We start from the raw sequence: 18,964 nt of genomic DNA, 5'->3' as shown, positions 1-18,964 counted from the left end.
TCCCATCAGTCTGGCCTCACTCTCCCTCATCTCTTCCTGGACACCGATCCTACACTCCCTTACCTCCTATCGTACCGCCGCCATTTCTCTGCCCATCGCTTCACTCCATCTCCCTTTTTATTTCATCGCCCATCACGTCCATTTTTCTTTTGTTTTCGTCCATTTTTCTGCCGTTTTTCGTCCATTTTTCTGCTCATCGCTTCCATTCTGCTGTTGTTTTCTTCACCCATCATAATTACTTCTGCCATTATTTGCCTCAGGCACCACATCATGCCATTCTTGGGCTGCACTGGTGGCGATAACCTGGCGTTATGCGCCATCGTCACTGCATTTTCCTGAGGCCAAGGTTGGCGGTTATTTTCCATCTCTCCCATTGCCTCCTCTTCACCCTCCATTGTGACTTCATGCAGATCCTGGGTCAATTCCGTATCCATATTTACATCATCTACATGGCCCACCGGGACCTGCCCGTGTTGGTCCGCCATTGTCCGTCCCAATAAATTTAGCTAAAATTTTGTCAAATCGCTCTGAATTTCGAGGTGCGTGAAGCGCACCACAGGTCGACGACCCGACACCAATTTATTGATCAAGGGGGTTCGAAAAATCTCCCACTCCTGGACACCAGTTGTTGCGGCCACGGATACCAAGACACGAGCTTGTCACTCAGGGGGGATTAATCCCTGGTTGTCCTCTGAAGAGCCGGACCCCGGTCCACCGCTCACAATTAACGTTGTGGTACGGTGGGTTGTTTTGAACCACGAACACGATCCAGTTAACCACGAGTTTCAGTGTCCACCGTCTAATTTTGCCGTTTAACTGGAGGTCACGTGGTTATCTGAGTGGGGAGCGCGCCCTCAGCAAAGCACCAACGTTGTATCGATTGGATTTTTAAAGGGCAGCCGAACCTTTTAACCGCTGGTGCGTGCCGACTATTTTTGGTCATATCTGTGGTAATTACCTCCCAGTCTATCGATGTTCGGACAATGGTAGACCAATGGAAGGAAAGAACAAACACGGACAGGTTGGAAGTCGACAAATGATTTATTAATAATAAAATAAATGAATAAAAGAACTTTTATTTTCTGAAGTAAATAAATGAATAAATTTCAAAGGAATTGAAATGAATAATTACTCAGGTAAAATCAATCAAAATGACAGGAAAGAGACAGAGAGCAGATGCTTATCGGGGGTTTACTTACTTACAACTAAACACAGACAAGGGTACCCAGCAGATCATTCGGAGGGGGGGAAGAGTCGTCTCGCTCTCCAGAGAGTCGTTGTCCATGAAGTGAAAACGTCCTGAAATGTGTGCGTGCGTGTCACGTCCGTCGCCAGCACCCAACCTTGCCATGCACCCTCTCGTGAATAGCCTTGAATGCCTGTTGACGTCTGGAAGAGCACCGAGATCATCTGTCGTGGGTTTAGACCCTGGTGCTGTGACACGGGCAGCTCCTCACACTTCACAAAACTGGTGACGTCCAGTGACCCACACGATCTGTCGGTGACTGACCCGCGCCTCACTCGTTGGTGACCGACCCGTGCCTCACTCGTTGTCGGCACTGCTCACACCCACACTCGCACCATGCGCTCGCTTGCTCAAGCACTGGGAAGGACGAATTGTCTCGTTGGCGCTGGTCAGACACCCACACGCGCACCACACGCTCGCTTGCTCACTTGCGGGCTTGCACGCTTCCTCGTTTGCATGCTTCCTCTCTGGCTCGCTTCTTCTCTCGCGCGCTTCAACTCTTGCTTTCTTTTTGGTTCGCTTGCCCTCTCGCTTTCATTTCTTCCCTCCGAACGGACCTCCAATTTGTTTTTATATATGCGGCCCGTCTTGGCGGGCTTCTGCAGCATATGAGAGCAAAATAAATTGTCTTTCATCTGGTAAGACAGAGAAACTCAACTTTCTCAAAAAAAAAATCTGAGCTTTGTCAACTTGAAATATTAAAACTCTTAAACGTAGCATTATCCTTAATTTGGTTGATCTGCTAAGCTTGTGAAATCATTGAGTGAGTAATCCCCCACTTGTGCACTGATAACACCATATATAACACTGAATCAATGTCTGATCAATTTACTTAATGTATGAACTATGAATAATTGTTCAGAACTAAACTGATCCCTTTGTAACCGGGAACTCCCTTAACTGTATCATATTTTGAATAAAACTTGCTTTTTACATGATCAGACAAGTATGAAACGTTTCATTTAATATTCGTCAATAACTTGTCAAATGAGCACACTTCCTTCCTTCCTTCCTTCCTTCCTTCCTTCCTTCCATGTAATCACTGCTTCATCAGCATGGAGATTACCGCACACAGTAGCTCATCATCCATTTTAAAATGACAAGAAGCTGTGCTGTTTGATGCACCAATCGATTAGAGAAGTGATTTAAAATGTATGGACTCGCAGCCAGTTGATAACATCAATCCGTCAATCATGGGCACGGCACCGATTCAGCATGTCATCCACTTCACGTGTGCACCATGACGTCATTATTTACCACCTTATAATATGCATCCACCTGGTATTAATTCAACGGCCAAGCAAGATTTGAACTCGGGACTTTAGGATCCCAGGCCCACTACCCAAACACGATCCAGCTTCCATTGTGGAATGTTCTATTATTCAACTTGGACTTCTTCCATTTGTTCAAGAGCCTCTGAACAGACTTTGTGACCACAGACACACCTCCCTAGAATGTCTCAAGCATGCATGATCAGTTCGGACATCATGCAGGCCAGTTCATGTGATTATTCCATGCTTTTTGAAAAAAGAACTTGGGACATTGTAATCAGCTCCGTCTGTCCGTCCGTCATGCTCTCCTAAACGGTTGGGCAGAAATTCACCAAACTTGGTGGACATGATCACCACATGGCACGAAGGTGCAAGAGCAGTTTTCTTTTGCCCCGCCACCTGGTGTGGGGTCAAAAGTGCAAATACCGAAATGGTGGGGTCAAAAGGTCAAATGTGAAGAGGTGTTGTAATCCATAAAGATTAAGGTGGGAGCTTGTTTGTCCTGATTTAGGTGGGAGATTGATGATTATATGGTGTAGATATAATAATCTCTTCCTTGTATCTGACACCAATCATAACACCCCTCTGAGTGATGACATGATCAGTTCTTCGGCCTACCATCAGGCTGCCCTCATTATGCCACCTAATTTCATGATGAGGGCAGCTGACTTGGAAAATCGCTCCTCTCCTTGTCTTCAGACTCTTATCTGCCCCTCATTGAAATTCAGGCAAAATCTTGACTCGTAGGTTGAAAGAACATGGTCCCAACGGTTCACACTCTTGTTCAGATGATTATGATGATGCCCATTGCATATCTTGTCATCCTTCTGAGGTCGGCAAAATGAGTACCAGCTTTCTGGGATGATGCAGCCATTTGAGTATCCTGCGTCAGAGTGGCGACCCATCTAGGATTGTGCCCAAGAGCCAAGGAGAGTGCTTTGGCAGCACCAATGCTCTGCAACGAGTATGGTCCGAATAGATTTGGATTGCATTTGCTGTGGTCGATGGCACTGTTTTTGAAGGATCTGGAGCAGTGGTATGCTGGACTTCAAACCACTGTCTGGAAGCCTATTCCAAACTTTCGGTCTGGGTCGAAATTTGCTGGTTGATTGCTCATTGCAGATCAATCTGGAGATATCATGTTGTTGTTCTTCTTGCGTATGGCAGTCTGGCTGCCGCATAACTATCATTTTATTGGGGCGCGACAATGCCGCTGATGCTGTACCTCTATACCAGTACACTGATACTCATTTCGCCGACCTTGGAAGGATGACAGGCTGAGTCAACCCCCACGTGGTTTTAATGCAGCAGCCAACGGGGCTCAAATTCAGGACCCTCAGATCCCAAGCCAGCCACCTGAACCACTGAGCCAACACCAGGCTTATCATGCTGTTGTAAGCTTCCTTCTGGCAAGAGTGACAAGATGACAATCCTCGTGAGGCATCATAATCCTTGGGTGACGTGATTGAGGTCACTCTGAACTGTCTAGTCTGACCGTACCTTTTCAGTTGCATAGAAATGACACTGCAATGAACATTGTACTGGGAAGTAACGACAGCTTCTGTCCTCCACCCTTGAACTGTCTTGAGGGCGTGAACGACACCGAGCCATTCCTAAGTTAATTTGGACTGTATGGGTGACCGTGTGTTAACATGGGTCACGTGCAGACCGATCTTGAAAATGAGTTTTCAGGTGACTGATTGAAACATCACATGTTGCATGTCCAATTTCCTGATTGGGTTTCTTTTCTTGATAGCCATGCGTTTGCTTACACACTAATCAGAAACGTCTCAACTGTGAATCCATAGTTCATTTAACAATTTAAAAATTGTTGTGTGTGTGTGTGTGTGTGTGTGTGTGTGTGTGTGTGTGTGTGTGTGTGTGTGTGTGTGTGTGTGTGTGTGTGTGTGTGTGTGTGTGGTGTGTGTGTGTGTGTGTGTGTGTGTGTGTGTGTGTGTGTGTGTGTGTGTGTGTGTGTGTGTGTGTGTGTGTGTGGTGTGTGTGTGTGTGTGGTCATATACTTGTAGTTTTCAGCATCACTGTAAATGCAGCAATTTTATTATTTGATGATTGAGCCATAAATGTTACAACCGTGTTCTGCGAAGTGAAATACAGCAAAACCATAATGTTGTTTCAAATGAGCCTGCGTTTATACCTGCACCCAGTAATATTAATGATGTAGTTTGGTGGTGTTGGATTATATCTGTTGGTCATACAGATCTTGTTGATGGCTGTTGTAACAACCATTCGATGGCCAGTTTTCGAGGGCCATCGGCCAATTGGCATGAGTTACAGTTCTCTCACAGCCCTTGGCAGCTAATCATATGATAGAAAGACTCAACAAAGACTGCTGTTTTGTTAACAAAGGTACCTTTTGAATGCAAAGAGAAGTAGAAACAGCAACCATACATTGCAGACCCTTTGCCAAGACTCTTGTGTGTTTGTGCGGTGTGTCGACGATGCATTGACGATGTGCAAGTAGCGGACAAAAAACATAAGACTGCATAGTCTGAAGCTCACATGGATCAGGAGCAACAGTCACTCAAACCCTTCACAGACCCCATTAAACCCCTGCTGATTTTTTTTGTACACCGCTCCTTCCCAATTCCATATCCGGGCGATGCATGATGCCATCGCCAGGTGCTGAAGGAAGGGAGTACCCAATTTTTACTCCGTTTTCTTGCTTTTTGTTTGTTTGTTCGAGTGATATCTCAGCCATCCTTTGAGCAAGGAAGCTGAAATTTGGGGACAAAAGTGAAGATGTGCTTTGGCAAAAATTATTTTTAATTAATCAATTAATTTTTTATTTGGATTAATCAATTAATTGATTAATTACTTAATTATTATCGATTTATTAACTCCTTATTTATTTTTTTTCTCATCTGGCCAATATCTCGGGCACGTTTTGAGCAAGGAACCTGATATTTGTACACGATCGTGACCAAGTGATTTGGCTGCAAAGGGTATTTGTGATTTATTGATTTATCAATTAATCGATTAATTATTTATTTTTTGATTAATTACTTAATTTCCAAAAAGTTACAGATTCAGATGAAACAGTGGTGGTTTCGGTATGCTATTCGGCAATTGATTGAGAAATTAATTATTTTACAATTATTATTACCTTTGCCGCCAAAGGTGAAGGAGGTTATGTTTTCACCCCTTTCTGTGTTTGTTTGTCTCTTTGTGTACAGGATATCTGAAAAAGTTTTGAACGGATCCGGATGAAATTTTGTGGACAGGTTCGGTGTGCGACAAGGACAAACTGATTAGATTTTGATGACGATCCGGATCCAGATCTGACTACTAGAATTTTAAAGTGATTCTTCACCATTACATTGAGAGATTGGGCCAAAAACTACCTATAGCACGATATCTCAAAAAGTTGTGGACAGGTTGGGTGTGTCGCAAGGACAAATTGGTTCAATTTTGTTGAAGATCCGAATACGGATCTGGATACGAAAATTATTTAATTTTTAAGTGGTTCTTCACCATTGAGAGATAGGGCCAAAAACACGAGAGTATTGTATAGCATGATATTTCAAAATGTATTGGGCCCGATATATTCTCGTGTATCAGGCATTACGTGGCAGAGGTATGCGCTCTACGGAGTGCCCTTATAGTTATTTATTTATTTGGCGTGGGGACAGTATACTTTCAACCGCAACTTGTTTTGCTTTTTATGCCTTGAACAAACTTTGATGCATCTCAGGTGATGAAGGTTGTGGTCAAGTTTCATCGAAATTGTGTGTGTAGTTTTGGAGAAAAGAGCAAATACCTATTTTGGGGGATCACCCACCCCCCCCATAGACTATCTTAATGAGTGAAGACGCACCTTCCTTTTGATGCATTCAATACACCTTCAGTAGGCATCAGATATGAAGCTTGTGGCCAAGTTTCATCAAAGTCATGTGTTTGGTTCAAGTGATAATGATTGAAGTGTTTACACACTCACTGACTGACTCACCTATGAATACTGCTCGCATCAGCTCTCCGGACTAAAGTCCAGGTGAGGTAAAAATGGAAGCACCTGGGTAAATCAGAGACACCAAGTACATTGAAAGCAACGGCTTCCACACAGGTGTGGCCCATATGTTATTTAAGCAAATAATATCCCAACATGCTTATCGTCATACATAAAAATGCTGCATAGGCCTGGTTGGCTATAATTATGGCTGGCATGGCTGTCAGAGGAGACCTCAGTGATTCTGAAAGATGGGTGAATGTTGGTGTGCATTTGGCAGGATTTTTGTCACAGGATCTTCATTGACAAAGACAGCTCAACTTGCTGATGTTTCACGAGCAATGCTGTCTCAGGTGATGTCAGCAAAATACTCCGAGGGAAAGACATTGGCAAAGGGCAACACTGGGGGTGGGGGGGAGCGCATACCCCAGGATCATGATATCCATGGATTAATTTTAAGTGAATGGCAAAGCAGACAAGCAACTGCAGATCAATTGTCTGTAAATTTCAACCTGAGGCATGAGCAGCCAGTTTCATTAAAAATGGTCCACCGAGAACTCCCACAGATCGGAAAAACCCTCCTCGGATTGCAGTGCACAAATCGCTTATCACACCTGGCAATGCACGTTTGAAAGTCCAGTGGTGCAGAGGGCACAGGCAATGGACCACCAAGCAGTAGAGAAATGTGATATGGTCAGATGAATCGTCCTTCACCATGTTTTCAACAAACGGACGAGTGCATGTGTGGCATTAACCAAAAGAACTCTACAACCCTGAGTGCTTGGTTCCAATGGTGAAGGGTTCTGGTGGTTCTGTAATGTTGTGGTGTGCATTTTCCTGGCATGATCTTGGTGCAGTCATTCCCTTAGAAGGCAAGGTCAATGCCAATTGCTACTTAATGGTACCAAGTGATCATCATCACCCCATGTTGCAGCATTTCTTTCCTGCCAGGAGGGCTGTCTTCCAGGATGACAATGCCCCCATCCACAGAGCACATGTGGTCACCCAATGGTTTGATAAGCATGATACTGAGGTTATCCATATGTCATAGCCCTCTCAGTCACCAGATCTGAACCCAATCGAGCATTTATGGGATATTCTGGAACAACACCTGAGACAGCATTTTCCACCTCCATCAAACAGGTGTGAGTTGATTGACTTCCTCATAGAAGAATGGTGCTGCATCCCTCCTGCAGAATTCTAGATGATGGTGGACATTGTCATGGCGCATGCATGTTGTGCTGGCCGCAAGTGGTGGCCCAACGCCCTATTAAGTGACTTTACTTTGGTGTTTCCATTTTTATCTTGCCAAAACGAAGTTTTTGCAAGATATGTTGGTCAGCTTGTATGTTTTTTTTTTTTGTTTTTTTTTTGTTTGTTTGTCTGTAATCACGTATAAAAAATTCTGCAGAGCACAGTTATCATTGGAAATTTTCGTAACTTAGCATATCAGAGGCCTATAGAGGTCCCTTTCAGTGCATTAAATTTTGAAGGTCAAGGTCACTTTGTCGCAAATCACGGAGCCGACGAAACCCTTATTTTTTGAGTAATTTTGATCGGATCGTCTTCAAACTTCATGGGAATATGGTTCATGGTCTGGCGCTCAGTTGATTAATTTTTGGTGGCGATTGGCCTTGACCTTCATGGTTAGCGCCTGAGGTCAAACATATTTGACCCCATGGTCAAATTTTCAAGTTTTAGGAACCATATCGTGTAGTACCTCAAATTGAACACCTCGATGAGTGCTTTCTAGATATGTCAAGATTGAGACATTGTGACGTCATTTGGTGACGTTATGAGGCAAACGCATATTTTTCATGGTTACTCTGTAGAACGATTCTCATCGGAATCTCTCGTAGGCAGATATTCCTCAAGGAGTCGCTCCTGGTGGATAGCAGCTCTGTTCACCTCAGTGTGACCTTAAAGAAGTCACACGTGGTCACCTTTTGGCAAGATACGGGTCACCCTGCGGGTGACATTGGTTTATTTTGTTTTTTGTCCACTACCTGTTCGTTTATGTTCATACAGCAGACATAAAGGCTTTATTGTGTAGATTCACGTTCCAATCATATGTATTTTACAGACATACTCCTATTCTAATTGTACATACTATATGGAGGTACTTGGTTGAAAAAAAAAATACATACTTGTAATACTGACCTATGTTCGCACATTAAGTACAGACAGACAAACAAACGGACCCAAATACAATACCAGACGAGGGTAATTGTATGTTTTCAAATTAAAAAAAAGGCAAATGGAAATTGTATTAAATGAACCAGAATATGCTGAAGAAAATATAAACCTCAAATAACCATTCTCGAACAGAAACAGTTTTTGAAATAACTTCCCTCAACATATTGTTCTGGTTGGTCTCAGAACACTATCTACAGTGATGTGCTCAACACGAAGCCTCGTATTTTTCCAGCCAAGCTTCTTATCGGTGACCTGCTGATACTTTAATTTAATATTTCAGTTCAAACAAAGGTTTCCACATGTTTTTAAATGTTTAACTCCATTCCATAAATCTTTATCAGTTGGGCTTAATGCTTTGGCAGGCTCGAGGAACCATCTCTCTATTTCCAAATTGCCAATAAAAACCAACACTTCCAGAAACAATTTTCTTGATCAGAAAACATTTTCTTAACACAAGAGTCATCTTGAAACATGAAAATCATGATTAAAAAAGAAAAATTCTAGTGCAAGAAAAATTTTCTCATGGTTGCAAGAATGGAGTTTTCTTGGTTTTCTCATGGTCTTGTTGCATGAAAACTTTTCTTATTTTAGGAAAACGTTTTCTTCCGAAGAAAATTTTTTTTGCAGCGAACTTAGCTGAATGGATGAAAATTCTCTGTCGGTGGTGAGAAAATAACCGCAAAGGGGTTGAACGTTCAGGGTATGCATATTTATTTTGGCCTGGAGATTGAATAAGCTGGGTCTGAATTCACTTTTGGGTAAACTTGCAACAAAACTTTTCACCCAATTTAACTTTTATTCATGCGAGGTATTTGGCGATTTGGTGAATGACAGCTTAAACCCTGAACTTGGTGGGATCATCTTCTTTGCGTTTTTTTTAATAGTACACATACATGAAGCTCGTGGAAGAGCTCATATTAGTACACTGAACAAGCCTGGTGTTGGCTTAGTGGTTGGGGTGGCGGCTTGGGATCCTAGAGTCCTGAGTTCAAGCCCCGTTGGCCGCTTGAATTAAAATACACCAGGAGGGTGACTCGGCCTGTCATCCTTCCGAGGTCGGCAAAATGAGCACCAGTGCACTGGTAAGGGGGACACTGCGTCAGCGGCATACCCGTGTCCCAACCAATGATGCAACCAGCAGCCACAGGCTGCACGAGAGAGAGAGAGAGAGAGAGAGAGAGAGAGAGAGAGAGAGAGAGAGAGAGAGAGAGAGAGAGAGAGAGAGAGAGAGAGAGAGAGAGAGAGAGAGAGAGAGAGAGAGAGAGAGAGAGAGAGAGAGAGAGAGAGAGAGAGAGAGAGATAACGAGAGAGAGAGAGAACGAGAGAGAGAGAGAGAGAGAGAGAGAGAGAGAGAGAGAGAGAGAGAGAGAGAACGAGAGAGAGAGAGAGAGATAACGAGAGAGAGAGAGAGAGAGAGAGAGAGAGAGAGAGAGGGAGAGAGAGAACGAGAGAGAGAGAGAACGAGAGATAGAGAGAACGAGAGATAGAGAGAACGAGAGAGAGAGAGAGAGAGAGAACGAGAACGAGAGAGAGAGAGAGAACGAGAACGAGAGAGAGAGAGAGAGAACGAGAGAGAACGAGAGAGATCGAGAGAGAGCGAGAGAGAGCGAGAGAGAGCGAGAGAGAGCGAGAGAGAGAGAGAGAGAGCGAGAGAGAGCGAGAGAGAGCGAGAGAGAGCGAGAGAGAGCGAGAGAGAGAGAGAGAGAACGAGAGAGAACGAACTGAACAGATCAGGTCACAACGGGACAAAATGAACAGTAGAGAGGGAGGGGACACCAACAGCCAAAGGCAGGGTGAGGCAAACAAACAATGGGGTGTGCGGAGGAATTGGGGTGGGGGTAACAGGATAAGATGCATGAGGTTGGACAAGATGGATACAGAAGGGAACTCTCATGAGGGAAAACTGGAAATTTGTAAAGAGAAGAGAAGAGAAGAGAAGGGATTGGGGTTGGAGGGGGGTGGGGGGTGGTTAACGATGGTAGAAAAGATCATGGTTTTGGAGTGGGGATCATCTGAGATGGTGGTGAACGGCTGTTTCGAAGACCTGGAGGGAAGATTGAGATTGACGAGGATATGGAAGTTGATTTCACTGGTGGAGAAAAAGAGGAACAAATTGGTGAAGGTGAGCAGTGATCCTGGGTTTAGGTCGTTTTACCAGAAGAGGGTTGATGGTGGACCATGTGAGCCCTGCAAAAACCTGGGGAGACAAAGCATGGAAAGAGCAGAGGGTGCAAAGCCAGAAAGAAGGTGATAGAAGACAGAGACTCCCGACCTGTCTGCAATGGTGAAGTGATACGCCGATGGAGTCTGCTTCAGCGTGGAAGGTCGCAATTATCTTGAAGGCCAAGGTATCCACAGCATCAAGCTGAGAAAGATGTGAGGCAGGGGAGCCAGCCCAAATGGGAGAGCAGTACTCCAACAAGCCACGGATGAAAGCCTTGTATGTGGATAGGAGTGCAGGTTTGCTGAGGAAGGATTTTGTACGATGGAGGATGATCAGTCGGAAGCAGGCTTTGGAGGTCAACATTGAAATGTGGTTTGCCCAAGAACTTTACTTTCCCATATGTTATCACCTTTATTGTTCTTTTGTTGTGGGGCCGGGTCTCAGTGGCGAGCATGACCACTTGGGGGAGCAGTCGAGTCGGTTCCACCAAACACCCGGAATTTAGGTTGTGACCCTCGGATAAGTCCGAAAGGCACGGGTCCCTTACAGGATCATGAATCAGCAATAATTTGACCGTGTGGAGTAGGGTTAATTGCCAAACTTCAATATACCTAAGTACCCACGCGGCAAAGCTACCGGGGAATTCACACCCTCGGCGGGCCTCGAGCGGAACGAGCCGTGACCGTGCTCGAACCGTTTGTAACCCGAGCGGATGGTTACCGAGGCCTGTCGGTCCAAATGAACAATTACGGCAACAACGGCCTTCCTAATCCCCAATACGCACCGTGGCAAACCAATGGCAGAAATGACGAAGAACGAGCTGGTACATTCAACAAGAGGACAATTTATTTACAATAATCAGGGGACGAGGGGAGCACTCAGGGCAGAGTTATCCGAAAAAAGAAGGGAATCAAATGTACAAGCAATTCCTCAAACAATTTAACTTAAACCTGAAACAACAATTAAACTTCGAGACAGGGCCCACGGACACACACACGCACACACAAATACCCCAGAAAGAGATGGACCTCGAGATCTTTATTGCCCCTTCAGCTCGGGAGGGAAGACGAGCTGAGGGAAGAGAACATGGCTGCCTACCTGGCCGCGTTCGCGTGGCTGGACGAACGCACCTTCCCGGCGCACCAGGCGCAAAGAATGGACCAGGGCAGCCGAACCCAGAGGAGGCGAGACGAGGTGATCTCCTGTGATGAGATGGTCGACCGCTTGTTGTAATGCGCCAGACGAGACCCTCGGATGCGCAGGATGCAGTCAGCCGCAGACCCAGACAGAAGAGCGCTCGAGCAGACCGGACGCAATCAATGCCTTTCCCATCGTTTTTCGGGGCATGGCCGCTCCCCCGTCAGTGATATCTTATCACTTATCAGTGATAAGCAGCAGAACCTGCTCCCATTGGGTGGACGGCGTGTCGTGGCCTCGCCTTCTTGAGAAGGACCGCCCCGGCTTTGGTCCGCGCGTCGCCCATTGGGCGGAAAATGACGCATACCCTTTCTTATTTGGCACAGAGCCAGAGCGAAACGCTTCGTGACCATATTTGGTGCGAAATCCACACCGTCTGGGGCATGGAATTCTGCCCACGCACGCATGCCGGCGAGCGCGCGAAGAGCGCGGACAATGCCGCGAGCAGAGGGTTGTTGTTGGGGTAAAAATACCAGCTATAAAATAACTTCGTAGCGCACGTACACTTAATTCCAATTAGACATTGGGGAAAGGGAGCTCTCTATCCACATTTACTTAACGAAATAACTGAGCTACGGGGACCTGAATGTTGAGTGCTCATGGCTGCCAGATTCGTAACACTTTATCCTCATTGTCATACATGCCCCTCTATATTCAATGAAGGTAGTTTTCATTGAAGCAGCCATTTGTGTTTCTCACTTCTTCTCTCCCTGTTTCTCTTTAGTGAGGAAGATAAGACTCCATTTGACCGGTGCCAAGCTGGAGATATTCAGTGGTTGCAAAGTGAACTAATGACTGGCTCTGTTTCTCCTGAGTTAGCTGATAGTGAAGGCCGAACCCTTCTGCATTGGGCCTGTGATCGAGGGCAAACTTCAACGGCTGTTATGTTGCTGCAGAACGGGGCACTACCAAATTGTCAGGTGAGTTAACATTTGGTGGACATTCCATGGAGTAGCCTATCTAATTCGAGAGTAAATAAATGATCCTGTGTCATACATCCTGAATTTTCGAAAAGGATAGAATCTGATATGTTGTCGAGTTTAAAGTATTACCACTGCATTTGTCAAGAACTGTAATTTGGCCCTTTCCTCGCTTTTCTCCATGTCTTTCTCATATGGTCTTCCACTTTCATCTTGGAGAATACTACTGATCATTCAGCCTTCTTCCCCATCATAAGCAAAGCAATAGAATCCTTATTATTTCTGCAGACCTCAGGCACTCTATCTTCTCCAACTCTGTCATCTCCAATCATCAAATTGGTTCCCACCACAACTACTCCACCTTGGAGGAGTTGGTTCTTTAACCCCAAGAATGGATAGATGCACTGAATCTCAAGATCTGAGCCATCTGTCTCTATCTATTGAGCTATCGATACTGTCTGGCACCCAGCCTTACTTTCAAAGCTTTCTGTGAATGGTATTCATCCCCCCCGCCCCTTGAAAGGTTATAAGATGTATTTCTTTTTTGGAAAGATGGGTTTGCAAGTGTTAATATGCAAGTGGAAAGATAGGTTTGACTCTGGTGGCATTTGGTAATGAGGTCTCCCTCTTGTGGCTGATGTTTTTCAGGGCAGTGTTTTCGGACTCATTGTTTACTAACATCAGTGACCTTTCTGCTACCATGGTTAATTAATCTATGCAATTTTGTTGATTATTCCACCACGTGTAGAACAGTACACCACGTCTGAGGTGCAGGCTGCAGATCTGGACAATATAAGTTGTTGCAACATGTCTTTCAATGCAGGAACATCCCATTACATGCTTTCGCTCCACAAAGATTGGCCTTTCGTGCCCCAACCCCCCCCCCCCCTATCTATTTATCAGGCCAACCTTTCAAAGAGGTGTCTGGATCTCTTCAAGATGTTGAAAATGGCTATTAGACCCTATGTCCAATTCTACAGCTCATCACATTTGTCAGCCGAGCAACCCCATAATAATGGAAAATTGTCATTAAACTACTAGTAGTAGTTGTTGTAGTAGTAGTAGTAGTTGTTGTTGTGTCAGTCATGTTCACTAACTACTTTATTTTCTTTCCTATGCCCCCCACCCACCCCAAGGATAATGAAGGTTTAACGCCTCTGCATTATGGTATGTCCCCACAATAATGTTTTTTGTTTCCCCCACCCCCCTTCCAATCCTCTCTTATTTATGACAAAGTATATGTCCTGTAAAGCTATCACCCTCCAGCCATTTATGTTCTTTTACAAAACTTAGGGGAAGTAATAAATGATTTACGCAGGATCAGTTGTTTTGATAAAACGTGGTTTTCAATGAAGAAAAGAAATGACCACGTTTCATCGAACTCAGCTGGACCAAAATGGTGGGGTCAGTTATTTATTTATTTTCCTTCCTCGCTAATTATTAGATCAGCGAACTATTACATGATGATCATAAAGCCTCACAAAAACGATCTAAAAATGATGTAAATTGTTATATTTTAACTTGCCAGCAAGTTCATTGAGAGTCAAGAGGTGTCTTTATCATCTGTTGGCTTGCATGCTGGGATAAAATTTTTCTTAGCTGAAAATAGGCCAGCGTGGTGCTTTCTTCGCATTGGCTCTCCTGATCTGGATTCCAGTCCACTCCCATCTGATACAATTATGGAAACGTCTGAACAATAGGACTCATTTGTACCTTTGTGGTCTCGCTTCTAGTCGTACAACTTCTTGCAGTGTTATGTACTTGTTGTGAGGGTGTTGTGCCGATGATGAAAAACTGCTGGACGGCTGTAACAAAATGGCATTTCATACCAATAGCACTTGCATCCTTTGTTTTTTTCCAATGGTTTTGGTTGAATTATTTTTGTTGTATTTAGATGAGGCCATCTTTCCCCTCTAATGGCTGCCACCATTAAATTGCTCGCGTTTGAGCGATCAATCGAGTTAGTACAGGACTGATTCATTGCGCACCACGCTGGACACAGAGCGTAGGTCTTGCCCAAGCAGTTTCCCGGTTCGGGTTAGAAACCTAGATGGGTCGTCCCTCTGATACAAGATGCTTGACTGAGGGTGCAGTTTGCGCTAACAATAACTCGCATACTTTCGCGAAGGACACCGTGGGGTCTTTAACGTCCACCAATGAATGCTGGCAGATGGGAAGCACAGTTTAATGTCCATCCGAGGGATGGCACATACATTGATTCATTGTTTTCCATCCCAAATACCAGGACGACAGCTTATAGCTGGGCTGAGATTCTAACCCATTCTAGATAGCTTAGAGATGAGTACACATACATTGAAGTTATTCTGCCATCCCGATAAATTGTAATGTCCTGAATGCAACACATGGAGTTTGGAGTTCCAATGGCCCTACCGTTATCTAACCGTCATAGTCCCAACCAGAGAGACGATCAATTGACATAAGTTGTGGATGTCAGTCGATTATATCTTCAGCAGTGTTGGTGTGTTGTCATAATTGATAACCGACGCACTCGTGGCATGATAACAATATAAAATAAAAACGGTGCTCGACACTCACCTTTTTGGTATTCAGTTTACCCAGGGCAACCCCTGGGTAAACCTGCAAGGCTGATTTGAAGTAAGGCTGCAAAAAAAATTCAAAATTTTGGTTGCCTGGTAAAAAACAACAACTTTGACTTGGAGATCCTCCACAAGGAACTAAAAATTGAAACTTGGCACATGTCCAGTATAGCACATGAAACTTGGCACATGTCCAGTCCAGTCCAGTAGTACTCCCTATGCAAAATAAGTGTGATTTTATCATCATTACCTGTTTTATGATCATCAAATCAAATGCTTTATCCAATTGTAAGAAAAGGTTTTGAGGGTCATCTGGGGCTAAATTGAATGGGGTGGAGGGGGAGGGGGGAATTGATGACATCATCGGTCATGTGGTTTGGCAACTGTATTATTTTATTTTAACATAAAAGCCTTCAAAAATCATATTCTCCAAAACGGTTGAACACATCGAGACAAAATTTACAGGTATGATTGCCTATCCATGAGGAACAAAAGTTATCCACCTATGATGTCATGGGTCACATGGTTTTGGTCGCTCTGATTTTTTTTTTGAAGAATAAACATTTAAAAATCTTCTTAAAATGGCTGGACAGGAAGAAGGGAGACTTCACACACATGTTCCGCAAGCCTTGTGGATACCAGGGTGTTCATGACTAATTGATAGGTCACATGGTCTGGCAGCCATATTGGATTGAACAAAAATCTTTAAAAAATTATTTATATTGAGCCCCTTCATCAATTGACATGAAACTTCACATTTATGATCAAATAGTGATGTAGAAGCTGTGTTTTAAATTTCAACCTGATCACATGCATGATCTGCCAGCCAGAATTATTTAGTTCTTTGGATCTGGGCTAAGGGATTTAAATAAAACTTCTTACAATTATTATAATGATTTAATTATGTGGACGGAGGCATATCTGTTGACGTCGTGACGTTGAAGTGTCATTCTAGTCTGATATAGGTGGCTTCATTATGACATCATAATTGCATACGTCGAACACTTTATCTGATCAGTATGAACGCTTTTGAGGGTCATCTCGTGCTAAATTGTATGAAGGAAAATAATTGATGACGTCATCGGTCATGTGGTTCAGCAGATATTTTTCTTTTGACATAAAAACGTTCTAAAGTCTTCTATGAAACAGCTGAACAGATCGAGGCGAAACCTTGCATGTATGATCGCCTATCCATGAGGAACAAAAAGTTCTCCACCTATGACGTCATAGGTCACATGGTTTGGCAGCTTTGATTTTTTGAAGAATAAACCTTTAAAAACCTTCTTCTCCAGAACAGCTTAACAGACAGAGGATAAACTTCACCCACATGTTCCCCAAGCCTCGGGGATACAAGGGTATTCACAAATAGTTAATTGGCCAAATGGTCTGACAGGCATATTGGGACCTTTCCCCAAGCCTTTCCACAACGGAAATTTTTAAAATATATATATATTTTTTTTCTTAAACCGCTTCATCAATCAATGTGAAAATTCACAATTATGATCTCGTAGTCATGGGGAATACATGTTTTAAATTTCAACCTGATCAGACGCATGGTCTGGCAGCCGGAGTTATTTATTTTTTGAATCTTGGTTCAGGGATTTAAATCAAACTTGGTACAAGTATGTATAATGATGTAATATTGTGGGTGGAGGCATCAAAGTGTCCTAATTTTCACTTGTTTTGGAATAACTTTCACTGCAACAAATGGATAATTATATATCCATGTCAATAGCTGTAAAATGGGAGAGAGCTTCGCGGAACTCATCGAAGCAGATGAATACGAGAATCCCCTTTAACATCCTGCCTACCAGTAGGAATACTCTCCTGTTGATGTTCTGCGTCAACACCTCGTCTTTTGGCAGATGCAAACCCAAAATGAGACAGGCTTTTCTGACTCATCGTTACTTCAGATGTTGAAAATGATAGTTTGAGATTGATTGGCACAGGTTGAATCTCATTAATTATTCACCCCTCCTCCTTACAAAGAATGTTCCTGAAAATGTACCTGCATGAGCAAATATTGCAATACATACACACATGTCCTGCATGTGATTTATGTACAAGATTCACTGTGAACAGTAGATCGATGTATAAATAAAGGAATCAAATTGCCTTGCTTAATTATACGTCTTCTTACTTCTTTGTAACCAGCACAGCATCTTCTACGGTGCTTTATTTAGAAGATGCTGTGCTGGTTACAAAGTTCATTTCCGTTCCGAATAAGTTGCAGGAAAGCTACCCGGAACTTTAAATAAATGATTACAGGTCTAATTTCACCTTGAATCAGCCTTTTGGCAAACTTTAGACCAGTGAAGTGAGGTTTGGCTGTAATCCTTATTCAAACTCTGTCTTTCAGCTTGTGCTGCCGGTGACCCTGTCCTTGTTTCACGGTTGCTTGAAAGTGGAGCTGATCCTAACGTTGTAGATTATGATGGATTGAGGCCCTCGCAAACCACAGACTGTCCAACCCTCCGTCACCTGCTGCAGTAGAACTGCATGTACTGCATTCACTGTACATTGATCATTGTCTACCGTTTTGAAAAACTACTGTGTGTTGTGCAATAGAACTAATACATGATGTACAGCATTGCAGATTTATTATTAATGTCTGCCCATTTATGTTTTTGTGTATTTGCCATCTTTTTCAACTTTGGCTATTTTTGTTCCCTACAAGGAAGTTCTGATTTTGGATTGCATTTCAATAATTAGTGTACTTGTTCTTACAGTTGATAAATATGCTGCAACTTTGTACAACAGTGAACACAGGTCATTTCAAGTTGAGGTTCAACATTCAGTGCCTTCAGAAAGTATTCACACCCCTTGACTTTTGTCACATTTTGTTGTTTTACAGCCTGAATTTAAAATCAATTAAATTTATATCAGTACTTTGTAGAAGCACCTTTGATAGTGATTACAGCCTCGAGTCTTCTTGGGTACGTCTGTATCAGCTTTGCACATCTCAATCTGGGGATTTTCTTCCATTCTTCTTTGCAGTTTTGTTCAAGTTCTGTCAAGTCGGTTGGGGAGTGTCGGTGAACAACAATCTTCAAGTCTTTCCACAGAGTCTCAATGGGATTCAAGTCTTGGCTTTTGCTGGGCCACTCAAGGACTTTCACGTTCTTAATCTGAAGCCATTCCAGTGTTGATTTGGCTGTATGTTTGGAGTCATTGTCCTGTAGGAATGTAAACCTTCACCGCAGTCTCAGGTGTTTTGCACTCTGAAGCAGGTTCTCCTCAAGGATTTGCCTGTATTTGGCTCCATTCATTGTTCCCTCCATTCTTACAAGTCCCGAAGTCCCTGCCGCCAAAAAGCATACCTATACCACCATGCTTCACAGTTGAGATAGTGTTAGATGAGTGATGAGCTGTGTTCAGTTTCTGCTTTGCCTTCAGGCCAAAGAGTTCAATTTTCTTCTCATTAGACCACAGAATCTTTAGTCTCATG

At 43.5% G+C, this 18,964-nt stretch overlaps 1 protein-coding gene across 1 annotated transcript in view; it reads left to right on the top strand.

Moving 5' to 3' along the window:
- Positions 1-18,963, top strand: part of LOC147029016 (uncharacterized) — a 41,974-nt gene extending 23,011 nt beyond the window's left edge. The window contains exons 4-6 of the mRNA XM_085876178.1: positions 12,763-12,958; positions 14,095-14,125; positions 17,876-18,963. Of these exons, the coding sequence (XP_085732304.1) occupies positions 12,763-12,958; positions 14,095-14,125; positions 17,876-18,009 (361 nt within the window). The 3' untranslated portion in view covers positions 18,010-18,963. The remainder of the gene's footprint in view (positions 1-12,762; positions 12,959-14,094; positions 14,126-17,875) is intronic.
- The last annotated feature ends 1 nt before the right edge of the window (position 18,964 follows it).

This window comes from Eptatretus burgeri, chromosome 4 (assembly GCF_056783735.1).
Source record: "Eptatretus burgeri isolate ZD-2024b chromosome 4, Ebu_testis_v1, whole genome shotgun sequence".
NCBI lineage: Eukaryota > Metazoa > Chordata > Myxini > Myxiniformes > Myxinidae > Eptatretus > Eptatretus burgeri.
Note: the sequence above shows the minus strand (reverse complement) of the source record. Positions and strands in the feature narration are given on the sequence as shown.